At 40.7% G+C, this 18,499-nt stretch overlaps 1 protein-coding gene across 1 annotated transcript in view; it reads right to left on the bottom strand.

Annotated features, from left to right (window-relative positions):
• Positions 1–495: 495 nt before the first annotated feature.
• Positions 496–18,499, bottom strand: part of MAP7D3 (MAP7 domain containing 3) — a 34,147-nt gene continuing 16,143 nt past the window's right edge. The window contains 13 exon segments of the mRNA XM_033201723.1: positions 496–2,202; positions 3,109–3,206; positions 3,300–3,378; positions 4,467–4,503; positions 4,506–4,664; positions 6,075–6,168; positions 8,583–8,636; positions 9,661–9,765; positions 10,328–10,475; positions 11,665–11,800; positions 13,382–13,590; positions 13,836–13,963; positions 14,529–15,277. Coding sequence (XP_033057614.1) covers positions 3,141–3,206; positions 3,300–3,378; positions 4,467–4,503; positions 4,506–4,664; positions 6,075–6,168; positions 8,583–8,636; positions 9,661–9,765; positions 10,328–10,475; positions 11,665–11,800; positions 13,382–13,590; positions 13,836–13,963; positions 14,529–15,277 — 1,964 coding nt within the window. The 3' untranslated portion in view covers positions 496–2,202; positions 3,109–3,140.

The following is an 18,499-nucleotide window of genomic DNA, read 5'->3' as shown; positions in this document are numbered from 1 at the left end:
TTCAAGATCAGCCTGGGTGACAGGGCAAGACTCCGTCTCCAAAAAAAAGACGACGGGGAGGGAGGGAGAGGGAGAGAGAGAGAGAGAGAGAGAGAGAGAGAGAGAGAGAGAGCGAGCGAGCCAGGTATGGTGCCATGACTGTGGTCCCAGCTACTCAGGAGGCTGAGGTGGGAGGACTGCATAAACCTCAGAGTTTGAGGCTGCAATTAGCTATGATTGTGCCACTGCACTCCAGCCTTGGCCACAGAGTGAGACTTTGTCTCTAAAACCAACCAACCAACCAACCAACCAACCAGCCAACCAACCAACTCACGTCTTTCTATTCCAGAAGTGGAACTCGGCCAAATCACCAAGTGGATGAAGAGGGAAATCAGAGGATTTGATTCCTGTTCATTGAATTTGCTGGCTGCTGTGTTCATAGCTTGGCCAACAATTGGTGTTGCCTTTATACCACCACCAGTACACTTTTTGAGTATTATAATGAAAAAAACCTTGTTTTATCTGCAAAGTTTATTTTATATAGCACACATTTATATGGAACTGTAACGGTATTTTCAACACATGATATTTGTGCAGAAAAATAACAGAAACTCTTTTGTTAGGATGATTGTCTCTGTGTTATACATGAAAGACCTAGTATATAAAAATAGTTTTTAAACCAAAGGTAACTTTCTCTATTCTATATCAAAAGTACAATACTCTTGAGTGGCAAAGAACCAGGGAATCTGAAAGAATTACCTCCTTTTACTAATCCAAGAACTGGCGGCCAGAAGGAACACTGGCCTGCTTCGGACTATTTGCAATTCAACACTGAAAACTCGTTATTATTATTAGAATTAATCTGCATTTGAATTTTATGGAATCATAATACTGTGTGTGCATACATACGTGTATGTACATCTGTGTGCATTTCTGTATGCCCATCACGCGGACTCACTGGCAGCCAGTGGCTAGAGAAGGCAAGCAAAATTTGGTTATATCGCAAGCCTGAGTATATACTCAACGACAGAACTGGAGAGTACAGGCTGAAAAATACTTTAAACATTAAACATTTCGAGGAATTAAACATACCCCATGGGACAACAGCCATGTACTCCTTTATGTACACAATAAAAATAATATATGTTTCTGTAGATAAACACCAATATGTCCTTCAAAAGGAAACACTGACAAGAGCATGAAAGGTGCTGACTGTTCCAAGATGGGGCTTCACAGGACTCCCAGCATTTGAGGCTATTGGTGCCTGTGTACTCACTGGCACAAATGGGTAGAGTTAAAAATATACATATATCATGGTAAAATACAATTTATTGGATTTTGCAACCTTTGGTATTTTTATATTAGAAACAATCTGACACAGCTCTTGTGAGTGATCCTGCGGCCTTTGCATAATCTATTATGTCTCTACAAGATCAACTGTGAGGTTTTAGCTGTCAAAATTGTCACTGGTACACAGAAAAACCATTACTTGGCTGGGCCCAGTGGCTCATACCTGTAATCCCAACACTTTGGGAGGCCAAGACAGGTGGATCACTTGAGGCCAGGGGTTCAAGACCAGCCTGGTGAGCATGGTAAAACCGCATCTCTACTAAAATACAAAAAATTAGCCAGATGTGGTGGCACATGCCTGTAATCCCAGCTACTGGGGAGGCTGAGACAGGAGAATTGCTTGAGACCAGGAGGCGGAGGGTGCAGTGAGCTGAGATTGCGCCACTGCACTGCAGCCTGGGCGACAGGGCAGGACTCCATCTCAAAAAAAAAAAAAAAAAAGGAAAAGAGAAAGAAAAAACAAAAGCATTACTTTAAGATTTCAAATATATACTGAAAGAGAATTAGTTCTGCAATCAGATTCTTCTAGTAACTCCACAATTACAGTTTTAGGAAAGCATCCTTGATGCACTCGCTCCAGCAAACACATTGGTAGGACACACAAGAATGAGAGACAATGGTGATTTTCCAAAGAAACAAAAACAACTCTTTACTTAGAGCTCTTGCTTAGACACAAGAGAACAACATGAATTTTTAACATATTCTGAGATATACATCAAGGTGACCTTTTGATAGTTTCTTTCAATTTTTCGGTGTCACTTCCTTTACCAGGTTCAAGTCAGAAGCAGAAAATTGAGGACTGATGGGCCCAGGAGTTGAGTTATCCAGAGTGGCAGATGTATTCATCTCCCAGGCTGAGTAAGGTTTATGTATCTGACCAGAGGGAAAAATAAAAGAAAGATTAGTAGGGAAGATGCTAGTCTCACAGCAACTTGTCCCTGGCCTCCCTTCAGGGCACATGCCCAGGACCCTCAGCAGCCCCTCTGGAGTTGCTGACACACTGGTCCTACAAATGTCCTTCACTTCCCCAGTCCCCAACCAGGCCCAAGGTGCTTCTCAATTTCAAAGAGAACTTCTCAAGGAAAGAAAAACAAGCGGCTTCTGGTTTTGGAAACACAGGTTGAGGCTTATTCTGAAGACTTCCCTAATCTTCTGCCCTAAACAACTATCTGTATGCTTGCCAAGCAACCAGCAGACCAGGAGCTCAGAGGAGTCTGGGATGCAAGTTTGAAAAGAACATTTTTTTTTTTGTTTTGAGACAGAGTCTTGTTCTGTCACCCACAGGCTAGAGTGCAGTGGCACAATCTCAGCTCACTGCAACCTCTGCCTCCTGGGTTCAAGTGATTCTCCTGCCTCAGCCTCCAAAGTAGTCGGGATTACAGGCATGCATTACCACACCCGGCTAATTTTTGTATTTTTAGTAGAGACGGAGTTTCACCATGTTGGCCAGTCTGGTCTGAAACTCCTGACCTCAAGTGATCTGCCTGCCTTGGCCTCCCAAAGTGCTGGGATTACAGGTGTAAGCCACTGCACCTGGCCAAAACTTATTTTTATATCTGGCATGAAATGTGGGACATAAAATGAGAATCAAGTCATCTACTCTCTATTCTCTCAAAACCAACTTAATGGAAGACTCTCACATCATTCCTGCAGACCCACAATTGTCTTCTTCTCTTCCAAAGCTATATGGTGCAAAGATTGCCCTGGAACAGCTAGGAGGGGAGTGGGGTTTGGGGTCAATTGCCTTTCAAGAAAAAGGTAGATGAGATGAGGCCTTACCCTAATGAGGAGAAACAGGTTTGCTTCTTCTCTTATCGTCTAAAGGTGTCTGGGGACTTTGGCGAGATGTCATGGAATCCTTCAGATTTTGTTTGTGCCTGTCAGGAGAAAAATGTGACAAAGATAGTTCTGCGACTTACAATGTTGGTGATCTTGTCACAGATACACTGCTGCTCATAATTCATACTAACAGAGGATCTGCTGGTGGTGTTGGTTTCATCCGCCTTTCTGGTTTTTGTTGTGTGACTGGTCATTCTTTTGGAAGATGGTCTGGAAAGAGACAGTTTGGTTAGAACAATTATTCCCAAACCAAGGCTCTGGCCTAAAAGCAGCTTTGTCCTTTGATTAACTTCTAAGAAATGCCTTGGAATTAAAAAACACTTCAGAATCATAGAACAGGATGACTGAAAGGAACCCTAGAGATCACAGGACACACTGATTTTCAAACTGTATTCCAGAAAGCCCTAGGTCCCACGGAAGCACCAGGAGTAGGAGCAGCTAAGCACGCAGGACTCCAGAAACCCTGTCCCTCCCTTAGATTAGTCAAGGATGGGCCAGTGAGGTATAGTAACAGAACTGGTACAGGTCCTCTAGCTCTAGTGCTCCTTCCATATCACCACACCTCTCAGCAGACTCCTGTTCCTGTGGGCCTTGCAGGTGAACGTCTTCTCAGGCAATTGCCCATGTAGCGTTCCTTTCCATTAATCAGTTCCTGCTCTCCTGACCTAACTTCTGACCTTGTTTCCTTACACTGAAAATGAGCATATTATGGCCGGGTGTGGTGGCTTATGCCTGTAATCCCAGCACTCTGGGAGGCCGAGGTGGGCAGATCACTTGAGCCCAAGAGGTTCAAGACCAGCCTGGCCAACATGGTGAAACCTCATCTCTTAAAAAAATAAAATAAAATAAAAAAATAATAAAATGAGGATATTACTGTCACACTCAGAGTTGTGTTGATAATTGAAATAGGTAATATAAAATGCTTGGTATATTCCAATCATTCAACAAATGTCTTCTTGCCCAACTTCATGAGATAACATTAACCAATGTGAACGAAAGTAAAGTTTGGGGCCAGATGTATCTGGAATTGAATTTGGGTTCTGCCCTTTAATAGCAGGATATTGGGCAAATAAAGCCCCTACCCTCTCTGCACCTCAGTCTCCTTGTCTTTATAAATGGGGATGATGATCTTTACTTAGCAAGGCTATTGTGGGGATGAGTTTATTTCTGTTAAGTCAAATACGTGACATGGTGTTTGGTAAAAACTAAGAGCACAAGAGATCATATTATTTAGCATTCTAAGAATGTCAATCATAATTCTGCCAAGTTTATTTAGATAAGCTGACTAAGTGACTCACCTTGAAACTACTTCCTGTACTGAAGTGTCTTTCACGCTTTTTGTCTGAAGTTTTTCAAATCACCATTAAAATATGTTTTTGGCTCTTTGCAGACCTGGCTGGAACCGTCTTCTAGAAATACCAGCTTGTGTGTCATTTTCTTGGCATTGTTGAACGGTATGTTAAATTTGGGAGGTGAGCCTGTGCCATTTAGAATGGCTAGGAAAAAAAATAACACAATTAAATATGGAGTTTCAATAACGAATTCAAGAAAAAGTGAAGGCTGTGATCCTGATGGGATGAGGAGTGGGTATCGCCTGCCTGAAGGCAGGAAGAGTCAAGCAGCAGTACTCCTGGGAGGCAGGCCCAGCGGTCACAGAGTTTCCCGAGCCAGGTCTCGGGCCACTGCTCAGCACACACACTCACCCTGCCCTCGAGGCACCAAGAGGCTACCATTAAGGAATCTGTCCTTTTTCCTTTGCTAGGAAAGAATAACAACCAGAGATAAGACTGTTCCAGATTCTCGCCCCTCCCCTGATCACTCACCTAGCCAATTCTGTTTATGCATTTCGTCTTACCTCTAATTTTTGTTTTTTGTCTTGGGACAGAGTCTCACTCTGTCACCCAGGCTGGAGTGCAGTGGCATGATCTCTACTCACTGCAAGCTCCGCCTCCCAGGTTCACACCATTCTCCTGCCTCAGCTTCCCAAGCAGCTGGGACTACAGGCGCCTGCCACTACGCCTGGCTAATTTTTTGTGTTTTTAGTAGAGACGAGATTTCACCCTGTTAGCCAGGATGGTCTCGATCTCCTGGCCTCGTGATCCGCCCACCTTGGCCTCCCAAAGTGCTGGGATTACAGGCGTGAGCCACTGCCCGGCCTCGTCTTACCTCTAATGTTACCTCCTACCTTCGGCTTTCCTCAATGCCCTAAGGCAGACTGAGGGGCTCTTACGGCTATGTTCTCATTGTATTTTCACCAAACTTCTTTCAACCCAATCATCTTGTGGCAGTATTATGGTTTGCTCATATGTTTGTCTTCCCCTTGGCTATGGCTCCTTCAAGCTCAGGCCTTGTCTTTTCACCCCTTCATTCCCAGCACCTAGTAGAGGACCTGACTTTCCTGTTCAATATCCACTGGCGGGAAAAATATGGACAAATAATGTTTTCTCAAATGGCAATTACTGTTACTACAAAGTGGTTCCTACTTGTAAGGGAGTCGATACATTTGAGAAAGCATTCAATTTTTCTTAATGAAGTGGAAAGTAGAATTCCACCTGTGGTCAATCATGGATGCCTTGAGGAGTTGAGCTCTGAAATGCTGGCAATCCTCACATTCAACTGAGAAAGAGCTGCTGTCTACAGTCTATTAGCATGATCTTTAAAATAATAAGCAGCAGCAACTGTTATTTATTGAGAGTGTATGTGTCAGACACTGTTTTTAGCATTACATGGATTTACCTCACTGAAATCTCATATCCACTCTAGGAAAACGACATTGGCTTCCCCTTTTTCAGATGGGAAAAACTCAGCACAGAAAGGTTAAGTGACCTGCCCAAAGCCACACAGCTCAAAAGCAGAGGAGCCCTGGATATGAACTTAAGCAGTCTAGCTCCTAAATTGTGACTAACCTGATGGAAACATTTCATTCAATGAGTCCTTGTCACTTTCTTCGTTGTCAGCCTCAGCCTCTTCATATATGTCATGGCTGGATGTTTCTGTGACCTATGATTAAAAAAGGAAATCTTGATTATGACTAATATTCAATCATCCTGGTTTAGAATGTCAACGAAGTCTGACTTCAAAGCTGGATCGATGGCTAACTTTTGTCATTTCAACGAAAAGGTAAAAAAATCTAACCTCTTTTAACTGGCCCCAAGAATCTACAGGGGATAGGGACAGGTGCCTGTAGCTGTGTCTTTTGGCTAGGAAGACACTCAAGAATGAAAGATTTCCCTGGGCAGGAGCCAAGGGACTATAGCTTTGTGTTGGCATTTGTTCTCTGCCTGCTCAGAACCTTAACTAAGGCGGGATGGGACTAGTCAGTGAATAGCTAAAACGTTTTTGACTGCTGTTTTTTTTTTTTTTGGTGGGGGGACAAAGTCTCACTCTGTTGCCCAGGATGGAGTGCAGTGGCACGATCATAGCTCACTGCAGCCTCAAACTTCGGGACTCAAGTGATCCTCCCATCTCAGCCTCCCAAGCAGCTGGGACTACAGACGCATGCCACCACACCTGGCTAACTTTTAAATTTTTTTTATAGAGACAAGTTCTCACTATGTTGTCCAGGTTGGTCTTGAGCTCCTGGGCTGAAGAGCTCCTCTTGCCTTGACCTCCTAAAGTGCTGGGATTACAGATGTGAGCCACTGCACCCAGCCTTAGGTTGCTGCTTGAGGGAAAACTCCTAATGAGTTGAATGAACTTTGACATGATGACTCCCAGCACTTTTTGGAAATGACATTTCTACTGTAAATTCTCATGTCACTTAATGTAAATGACCACAACTGGGTAACTGCAAACAGAGAGAATATCAGTCTTATAGCACAGAATGTAAAAAGCACAGAATCTGGAGGAAAAAGGCCTTGAATACATGTGCTCCATCAAAAGACATGACATTGGGGTAGGCAAATAATTATGAAACAGACCACAAGAACACTCACCATAAGGGAAAAAAATGATAATTTAAGCTTGTTAAAATGAAGAACTTACGTCTGGTTCATCAATAGACATTAGGAGAATGTGAGGCAAACTATGGCATAGAAGAAGATACCTGCAATATATATATATAGACAGACAGATAGATAGATAGATAGATAGATAGATAGATAGATAGATAGACAGATAGATGTATCTCTCCAAAGGACTCCTAACCAGTGTAGGTAAAAATGCCTACAATTCAATCAGAAAAAGGCAGGTGACAAAATAGGAAAATGGGCAAATGACTTGAAAAGGTACTTCACCAAAGTGAATCTCCAACAGGCCAGTAAGCATTTATGAAAAGGTGCCTGACTTCATGAGTCATCAGAAAATACTGGTAAATTCAACAACATTAAAATCAGAATGCAGGGCATGGTGGCTCAAGCCTGAAATCCCAGCACTTTGGGAGGCTGAAGTGGGTGGACTGCTTGAGCCCAGGAGTTTTAGAAATGGCAAAATCCTGTTTCTACAAAAAAATAAAAAATTAGCCAGGTGTGGTGGCGTGCACCTGTAGTCTCAGCTACTTGGAAGGTGAGATGGGTGGATCACTTGACCTTGGGAGGTGGAGATTGCAGTGAGCCAAGACTGCGCCACTGTGCTCCTGCCTGGGTGACAGAGTAAGACTCTATTTCAAAAAAAAAAAAAAAAGAAAAAAAGAAAAAGAAAAAATCAGAAGCTTCTATCCAGAAGAGGACAACATTAAGAAAAGATAAGCTGGCCGGGCATGGTGGCTCACACCTGTAATCCCAGCACTTTGGGAGGCTAAGGTGGGTGGATCACCTGAGGTCAGGAGTTTGAGACCAGTCTGGCCAACATGGTGAAACCCTGTCACCCTGTCTCTACTAGTAATACAAAAATAGCTAGGCATGGTGGTGCACCCCTGTAATCCCAGCTACTCAGGAGGTTGAGGCAGGAGAATCACTTGAACCCAGGAGATGGAGGTTGCAGTGAGCTGAGATCACACCACTACACTCTAGCCTGGGTGACAGGGCGGGACTCTGTCTCAAAAAAAAAAAAAAAAAAAAGAGAAAAATGATCGGCATCTGAGGTGATGGATTTGCTAATTATCCTGATTTGATCATTACACATTGTATACAAAAAAAAAAAAAAGAAAAAGAAAAAGAAAGATAAGCTGTAAACTAGGGGAAGATATCTGCAACACATAACCAAAAAAGAAGCAGTATCTATAACATTTAAAGAACTACAAATGAAACAAATCAACCCAAAAGTCTTGGGCAAAAGATTGAAAAAAAAACATTTCACACAAAAGAAAACATGAGAGCTAACTAAGGATGAAAACATGGTCAACCTTGTTAATAATCAGGGAAATGCAAATGTAATACTTTATTTCATGACCACCAGATTGGGTAAAGTGAAAAACTCGGCAATAATGTGAAACAAGAGGCATTCTTATACATTGCTAGTAGGAGCATGGAGACTACCTTTGAGGCATTCACATCTGTCTTTCTCGTCCGCTTCATAATTTCTTCTATTCTCTATTTAAAGGGAAAGAAAAATTCAAACATGAAAACAGATTAGAAACCAAACAGTTATCCTAAAGGAGTTGATTATCCCCATTTCACAGAGGTGGACAATGGCAGTGATTGCTCCAAAACCACAAATATTACCAACAAAAGGCTTATGGTGGCAGTTGAGTCTCCTATCCCAATCCCAGTTTCAGCTACAAAATGCCCTGAATGACTGCTGTATTTGTTATAACACAAACATCCAAATGACGACGTCTCACTCCTAATTTTGCATATGCAGAAATTCATTACTTAGGCTAAGCATATATTATTGCAAATCAATTACAGCTTTTAACATAATTTTAGTCTTTAGTCTTCAGTTGATTCCTGAAGCCAATGTTAATGAAAATAATACACCTCAATGATGCCACACTGTTATTGTGTTAATGAAGAGAGAAGACAGGAGGTGGAGGAGAAATATACTTCTAGGGAAGGACAGGAATTCTCTCTCCTGTGCACACTTCTTTCCCTGCAGTGAGGAGAGTTGCAGTTCCCTGGTCCCCTCAAGGTGACCAATCTACTACCAGATAGGCCTTGCAGCAACTCAGCCTGGACCAGGGCTGCCAGATGAGCTCACATGTGGCCCTACCTTAAAAACAGCCTGCACCTTGGCCTCTCAAAGAGGCCTGCAGTTTCTGCTTTTTCCCATGTAGTTGCTGCAATTTCCAGCCAGTTTAGAAGAAAGTCTTAACTTCCACCAACCCCTACCATGACTGGAGTCCTTCTGCTCAGAGGAGTTTTGTTACCAGAGGTTTGATATAGTGAGGCATCACTGTAATGGCCACTAAGGGTTCATGAGTGGGAGGCATGATCAGTAAGAGGACAGCCTTCTATGTAGGAGAGGTCAGATCCTTGGATAAGGAAGAGAATCGAGTGGAAAAGCCACCAGGAGCTAGCATATATCAGATTTATGATTCTTAAAAACATGCTGATATCAGGTGCCCAACACTGTTTAAAACACAGAATCAAGTCCCCCCAAACAGACAGCGAGTACCTTTTTCCTTTCTAACCGTTCCTGTAAATTTTGTAACATAATTCTCTCGTGTTCTTTCTTGCGTTTGTCAGCTTCCTCTTGAGCTTTTATGTTGGCATCCCCTTTCTAGGAAATTTGTATAAAAATATCATTTAATCTCAAGATACCTGAGTGACATCAGAGAACTCTAGTTCAACGGTAAAATGTTATCTAGCATAACAAAAGAGTGTAACCTTTTGGATGAGGGGTCCTATATTATGATATTTGCAGCCAGAGGTTGGGCGCAGTGGCTCACACCTGTAATCCCAGCACTTTGGGAAGCTGAGGCAGGTGGATCACCTGAGGTTAGGAGTTCAAGACCAGCTTGGCCAACATGGTAAAACCCCATCTCTACCAAAAATACAAAAAGAGCTGAGCGTGGTGTCAGACGCCTGTAATCCCAGCTACTTGGGAGGCTGAGGCAGGAGAATGGCTTGAACCTGGGAGGCAGAGGTTGCAGTGAGCCAAGACCGCGCCATTGCACTCCAGCCTGGCTGAGAAGAGTAAAACTCCGTCTCAAAAAAAAAAAAAAATGCAGCCAGAGAATCTGCTCACGTCTTCTTTCTCAGAGACAGAGACTTTTGCTTCGGGTTCCATCTGAACTTTATAATCTGGTTCTCATCCCCGATAAAGTGTCAAGCCAGCAAACCTGCAGTGCTGCTTCCTGGTCTTCCTGATCCAACCATCCTTTCTTCTTTTTAGTCTCCTTTGGTCGCTGCCCATCTTTGAGTTTTAAGAGGTCTTCTGCTTGGCCTCCAACTGCTTCCTTTGCCACGTCTTTTGATTTCTTAATGACCCTGAGAGTATTTAAATAATTGTTAGTGTTCATCTTGACTGCTACCATACTCAGCTTGCAGTAGTATGTGAGTTTTTACAGTGAAACTTCCTATGTATAGTAATACAATTTATATCTACACCAGAGTCACTACATCTTGTGTTGTTACTATATAGCAATTACACAATTCCACCCTTTTTTAAAGAGAAAAACTAGCCCTCGGGAGCAGAAAAATATTCAATCAAGTAATAGATTACTTTGCTTGCTAAAAAACACATACGTGAGAGGGAATCATTCCTTAACTGTCTTTGAGACACGACATCCCCTAAAAGGCCTTATTTACACTTGCTCACACCCAATCTCTCGTGGGGATTACAGAGATAATTTAGAGGAGAGTCTGGTGGCTCCCTAGTATTCAGCACTTTCAAATGCTAAATCAGCTCTGTTATATGAAGCGATGAATAATATTCTTTGAGTTAGAGTTTTTTTGGTAATTCATAATATTCCCTTCTTTTTCCCAGGCCCATGTAAGCATATGGAAAATGTATGATTATTTCAATAACACCAAATACTTAAAAGCAAAGTCAGTACTGTTGTTATTCCCTGCAGCCAGTGGACAGAGGTTTACATTACAAGGCCCGACATAAAATAGGCCTCAAGATGGAGGAGCAAGAAACCTTTGCTAGAATTTGAATGTACACAACTGTACATGAGATTTGCTGCCCACAAAGGAAATCCTTCTAGCAATGACTCACTGGCCTGATGGGATACAGGTGTCACAAAGATCACAGGAAAAGTAAAATGTAAGTATAATTTTCAGGTTTAAAAATCCTGACATTACAAGTCTTTTAAAATAAAGGGCTGACACTCGTGAACACAAACAGATACGTTCTTATATACCACTCTGGTGCTGAGAGTTCAAATCCTGAATGTGAGTTTGGTCTCTGTGCATCCTCCTAGCACATCTTAATGGCACACGATGTATGGAGGCTAAAAAGGACTGTGCCATTTATCCACACACCAGGGTCCTTAGCTTAGCCATTTACAAGGGCTTGAAATGCTTCCTATACAGGCAATGAGGCACTTCTGATCCTCACTGAAGAAAGTCAATTGTTCCTTGAGAAATTATAACTTGAGGGTAAAATTTTGACTTTCAAAAATTTGGGCCCTACTCAAGATTTATAGTATAGGAAGGAAGACTTTGTGCTGACCTTCCCTGCATTTCTTCCTGTTGTCTTTCTTCTTCCTCTTTTTCTTTTTGTTCACGAGCAAGGCGGCGTAATTCTGTCAAAATTTTTGTTGCCGCCTCGGCATTCATAATACCTGCAGAACTCTTATTACCAGACTCTAGTTTAAATAAATATGTGCAACAGTTAGTTTAGAGAGCTAATCATCTCTCACTCCAACAAAGAAGTGCAATACAATCCAAAACATTAAAATATATATATATGTGCATAGTCCAAAATTTATAAATCACAAGCAAACTACAGGTGATTATATAACAGATTTTGTCCAAACTGCACTCCCAACAACAGCAGTAGCATTTTCTTTTTAACACCTACTTGTTCCAAAATAAAATAATGTACTTCTACTTTCCTTTTAGTGGTTTTGAGATAACTGAATCAACTGATCCCATGGGAAAAGAGTAAGAAATACTGAATATAGAGGAAGACAAGCTTACGCTTGGTCCAAACGAAGGGTACAAGTATCTTAAATACTCAAACAAAAATACATCTGGCATACATTTTGAGATTTGTCCATCATTTTTACTATATAATTACTATTTATCTAAACCTTGATAATAGTGTATACATTTGGTTGATCATACAGTAGCTAACTGTAGATAACAAAACCAAGACGATCAGTAAAATAAGGTGGGTACACGGAGGCATATATAATATTTTGGTCTATATAACTAATTTATTTAAATAAATCACATATGAAAATGAGAAGACATATCAGGAATGAGTAATCTGTAATTAAAAGATTTTTTCTGTTACCAAAAAATTCACTGTGGAATTCCCTAAAAAAGCAAAATTTCCCAGTGTGTTTTTGAAATTAAGTAATGTCCATGGGTATTAAGAATGCATGTGACAGGCAAAATAGCAATATGGCACTTTCAGGAATACTACACAAATCAAGGGACACCACATTATGGCCTATATATAGAAACGAACCTAAATCTTGGGAAAAACCTGCTCATCCACGAGTGGATATGCTCTCTCCAAGAACCATCACTATCAGAACTAGAAGGGATCTTAGGAATCACCTAGACCAAACCTCTCATCCGACCTGTGCTTTTTTTTGATACAGGGTCTGGCTCTCTCATCCAGACTGGAGTGGAGAGGCACTATCACGGCTCACTGCAGCCTCCACCTCCTGGTCTCAGGCAATCCTCCCACCTCAGTCTCCCTACTAGCTGGGACTACAGATGTGTACCACCTTAAGCTAGGCAGTTATAGTATAATATGGCTTACTCTTATCCTCAATCCCCTAACAGAATATACAGCCTACCCTTTCCACATCAGGCTAATTTTTTTTTTTTTTTTCTGTAGAAACAGGGGTCTCTCTCTTATGTTGCCTGGGCTGGTCTCAAACTCCTGGGTTCAAGCGATCCTCTCACCTCAGCCTCCCAAAGTGCTGGGATTACAGGCATGAGCTACCATGCCTGGCCAGACTTATGCTTTTAAAAGCAGTTCCAAAAATGGATTTTTCAAAACAAAGGGGTGAGAAGAAAGCTTTGGCAAGGACAAACAAACAGAGAGGATACATTCAATGTACCAGAGATTGGTTAGATTCTCTTTATCTAAAAGGAAAATAATTCCCTAAAGTTCTCGCAATTGAGGAATACAATGAAGTGAACCTTTCCCAGAATACAGTAAGATTTTCTGTGTTGCTAAAGATAAACTTCTTAGTGCAAGAACTTACCTTCACAGATCATATGCCTTTGGCTCAAAGCCTCACATCTGTTAGTGGTTTTAGAAACTGTTTCTTTTTTCTTTTTGACAGTACTTGATGCACTTTGCACAGACATGGTGTGTTGAATAGGCATTATTTTATAAGGAAAAGAAGTCTGTGGTGACTGTTTTGAAATAAGTGGTAATGGTGATGGAGGGCGGTTCTTTTGGATTTGCCTGCTGAGAAAAAGTAATACACATTTGTTAATTAATTTTCAGTGTACAATTTCGTAAAATTTAAGATGATACTATGAGGTGACATTATAATCGGGGACTTTTTCTGAAAAGTAAATCCCTTTTTACAGGCTTTTTTCCCTTTACATTTGTGTTACCATGCATACTATATTATTTCACTCATCGAACACTGACACGGAATTTGTTCTAGTAAAATGCCTATCAGGAACAGTTGCAAATAAGCCGCTTACTTAGTGCCGATGGGAGATGGCAGACCACAGACATTTGCAGGAGATGATGACCATTTATAACACTCAGCATATGATGATAGACGCTTCTTGGCAATAAGGGTTAAGGCCTGTTTTTCCATGTCTGATTTCTGAACAGATAAACACAATATGGTAAATTACTAACAATTCTTTTACTGTAGCTGGCTTTTTTTTCTTTTAAGAGAAAAACATTCTGAATAAAACACAATTAGAATTCTTTAAACTGCAATTTTCTTTTAGAGCATGAGAATCAGGACATTGATATTTGCTTCTGGACTAACAATTTACATTACACAATTCCAGGAGATCACAGAAATAACAGGTTTAAAAGAAATACTATCCTTCAAAACCAAACTCAATTTCCAAATCCTAATTCAGGGTTTAAAACATTTCTCAAAAACATTTCTTCAGAGTTTAGAAACAGAGTTCATATAAACTTACATTTTCTCCCTTCTAATAAAAACTCACTAATATTTCAGCTTTGGAGGAAAAGTGGTACAATGAACATCAGAGAATTTTAAATTCCTAGTTTAAGTGAGTTAACCTATTTTATTATATTGCAGAATACTGTAAATAATATGCTGGTTGCGTTGTAAACTCTGACCTATTTTGAACTATACAACAAAATATACACATTTTAATAGAAAATTTGTCAATAACAGGCACTTGACAAACCTTTGGAGTGTCTCTCGCTTTTGCCTTGGGAGATGCTTCCATGCTTGCTTCAAGGGATGTCTTGGAGGATGCTTTCACCATCGCCTCAGGAGACGCCTCCATGCTCTCTTTGGGTGACCCTTTCACACTCTCCTTGGGGGCACCTTCTGCACTCCCCTTGGGAGGTGCTTCCAGGCTCCCCTCTAGGGCTGCTTCCATGCTCACTTCTGACAGTGCTTCCAGACTTGCTTCCGGGAGTGCTTGCAGGCTCGCCTCTGGGAGTGATTCCACACTTGCCTCTGGGGCTGCCTCCACACTCACCTCTGGGAGTGCTTCCAGGGTCATCTCCGGGGATGCTTCTATGCTCACCTTGGGAACTGTTTCCAGGTATATCTTCAGGGGTGTGTCTATGCTCAACTCGGGGGATGCGTCCATGCTCATCTCAGAATCATATGTGCTCACCACAGGCGACACATCCACACTCGCCACAGGGGATGAGTCCGTGCTCACCTCAGGGGCCATGTCCACACTTGCCTTGGGGGATGCTTCCATGCTTGTGTTGCAGAGTACTTCCACATTCACCTGGGGGGATGCATCCACACTTGCCTTGGGAGGTGTCTCTACTTTCTCCAAGGGAGCCTCTTCTACTTTTGTTTGAGGAGGTATTTTCATTGTTGACATGGGAAACATAACAGCCCTCAATTCGTCACTAGTACATTTACGCAAGGGTACAGTGACATACCGCATTACATAACTGGTGACACCTGTAACTGAATGAGGACAGAGAATGAAATTCCCTAAGTTAGAAATCTGACAAGGAAAGGATGCACCATGTACACAGTATAAGAACAGGAACAGAGAAAAGAGATTGTTTATTAGGAAAGCACAGGGATTACACACAACACAGGAGAAGTTTAGTGAAATGGATGACAGACACAGGACAGAACCATCACAAAGTCAGTATTTCAGAAGCAACATCAACAACAGTCGTTGTAAAGGCAATAGTCTATTACAGATGAAAATAAGATGCTTCTCCAAAGTTGATGTTTGCAATAAGCTGTTTCTATTTTAATCATACTATATTTCAGAATAATTTTCACAAAAAAGCACAAGGTCTTCAACCTTTTCTAAAAGTAATCTAAACATCTTCACCAGGGCTAGAGATCTTACCATTATAGGTGATTATGTAAGACACTCCATATTTTAATGTTTTAGAATACAATGTAAGAAAGAGCATTTTCTTGCCCATACTAAAAACTGTAATAAGACATTAATCAGAGTGGGTTGGATCTCCAAGGTCCCTTCCATGTTTAACAATCTAATTTTATGTTTCCTATCAAACGGATGAAAATGATAATATTTGGTGCCAGGTAAGATGGAAGAAAGTGATTAATACCAATGTTTGGAACCAGGCAACCTCATCACCACTGATGGGTGGGAGATATAGGGATATAGATATTTTCCCTGGGGAGCATAAAAAGTACATACTGTTTGTTCGAGCAATTCTACTTCTAGGTTTACCCTTAGGAAAAAAAATTACATAAAAAAATTACATAAATACATAAAAATGCATGTATAAAGTTGCTAATTACTGCACTGTTTATAATATTGAAACAATTGAAAATACCATCCAAATGTTCCAAAGGAAATGTGGGCCATATTAAGGCAGTCACTAAGAGTAATAATATGCAATATTTTGGACATAGAAGATGGAAAACAGGTTATTTCATTTTGTGAAAAAGAAAATGCAAAGAAAAATATGAAGTTACCAGTGAGCACTGGGATAATGGGGGATTAGATTAAAAACTTCTTCTACACGAAATATTATTGCTTATACAATTAATTTTTTTTTTTTTTGAGACGGAGTCTTGCTCTATCACCCAGGCTGGAGTGCAGTGGTGCGATCTTGGCTCACTGCAACCTCCGCCTCCCAGGTTCAAGCGATTCTCCTGCCTCAGCCTCCCAAGTAGCTGGGATTACAGACATGCGCCACCACACTCGGAAAATTTTGTATTTTTAGTAGAGACAGGGTTTCACCATGTTGGCCAGGCTGGTCTTGAACTCTTGACCTCAGGTGATCCACCTGCCTCAGCCTCCCAAAGTGCTGGCATTACAGGCATGAGACACCACGCCTGGCCTAATTAAATATTTTTCAAAAGGTATTTGGAGGTGGCTTTCTTAAGACCTGGTAAATTAAATTAAAAAAAAAAAAGACCTGGTTAAATTTATCTGCCACCTCATCTTTAAGTATGGGTGGCAAATTTTCACCTAATCTTATCAAATAATTAAAATAGACCAAATTACCAAAGATTGACTACTTATGAATAAAATCTTTAGCTAAATTAAATGTTATCTTTTAGTCCCTCATTTTTAGTGGAGAAAGCATTTTATTTACATATCTACGTATGCCTAAACAGTCACATTACACCAACAGTTTGTGCTGCAGAAAATATAGTATAACTGGATTTTTATTAGCTATAAACTTTTAAGACAAAATATTGAGGTTTTTTGGATGGTGGTAATAGAAATATCTTACCATAGATTCGGTAGGAAAGGGATACTGGCAGAAAATAACCTGACATACATATAATTGGGCATAAAAAAGTCAGGAATAGAACAAAAGAAATGAGACTGCAGTACAAGAAAGTCTGTGATAGCATTTAGATGCATTTTACTAATCATATGAATACTAACAGAGAAAAAGTAAAGGGAGTGGGATATACACTGGAAAGGAAAAAGTGGAGGGGGAAAAAAGAGAAAAAAATCATAGGAACAATGCATTAGCCCTTTCCATTATGGGGGGGGGGGTCTAGCTATCCAAAGGCAAGTCTAATACTATATGTAAACTATAAATGAGAAAGTCCACACACCCTGAAGATGTTTCATGTTAAGAACAATCTTTAGGTCTCTAACTAAAAGCTGAAGGGTGGCTCTACGCTATTCTTCCATATTTTAGGGGGAAAAAAGAAGGTAGAGCAGGAACTTTCTCCCTTGATATGAGTGAAGGTTTTCTATATTTTTAAAACCCATAGAGCTTTAAAATTTAACAACCACCTCCAAAGTTAGCTATCTCATCCCACAATTACCTGTCTCCCATATAACTGCCCTATCATGTTAGAAGTCATAAAATAAATATGCAACATCAAATGCTGGGTAAAATCACTAATACGATAACTACTGATTCAAACTATTTTGATACCTAAATGCAACAAATTCAGTAATGAAACCTGCTTTGAAATGCAAACACTTAACACCTCCTGGCTTTCAACCATATACCTGTTACCTGGAACATCTTTTCCAGGACTGGATAATGAAGCAGCACTTCTGCTTCTGGCTAATGATGCTTTTGTTGGGCTGAACACACAACTGATGAAATTATTCTCTTGAGAACTGATAGATGAGCAACGAGCTATATAATGCAAACAAATCCAAATGATTCCATTGGAGGTCGCACAAACGCAAAGCAAGAAAGAGCAATGCAAACTGCTCTCAACAGCACCTTTCCCAGCAACACAAAACATACCAGGATTGAACACTGTCATCTGACTGGACTGCACTGTCAAGGAAGAGATTCTCAGAATAAAAGGAGAAAGGCCACAGCATACATACCAAAATAACTCTAAGGAAAGAATCTAGGTAACATTTCAAACAGAGCCATTCCCCACTGTATGAAGTTTATGGAGGAACTCACACTTGAGGAAATCAAGTTGCACACGGCAAAACAACTCATGGCAAAACAACTTTTACAAGGATTCCTACAGATAACAGTACTGAAAATCATAATGGTCGAGTTCACTGCCAAAGGCTCCAAGGAAGTGAGTAAACACTTTTGTTAAAAGTAAATTTTGTTGTAAATATCTTGCTCCAATAAATCTTCATGTTCATAAAGATCCCTGTGTTAATGACATTTGTTCTAATAGGATTTGACCTGAATCAATTACGTGGAGAGTCTTCTATAAAGGAATGGTTTGGTATGAAACAAAAAGCAACAA

Source organism: Trachypithecus francoisi, unplaced genomic scaffold (genome assembly GCF_009764315.1).
Source record: "Trachypithecus francoisi isolate TF-2019V2 unplaced genomic scaffold, Tfra_2.0 Lachesis_group6, whole genome shotgun sequence".
NCBI classification, from domain to species: domain Eukaryota; kingdom Metazoa; phylum Chordata; class Mammalia; order Primates; family Cercopithecidae; genus Trachypithecus; species Trachypithecus francoisi.
Note: the sequence above shows the minus strand (reverse complement) of the source record. Positions and strands in the feature narration are given on the sequence as shown.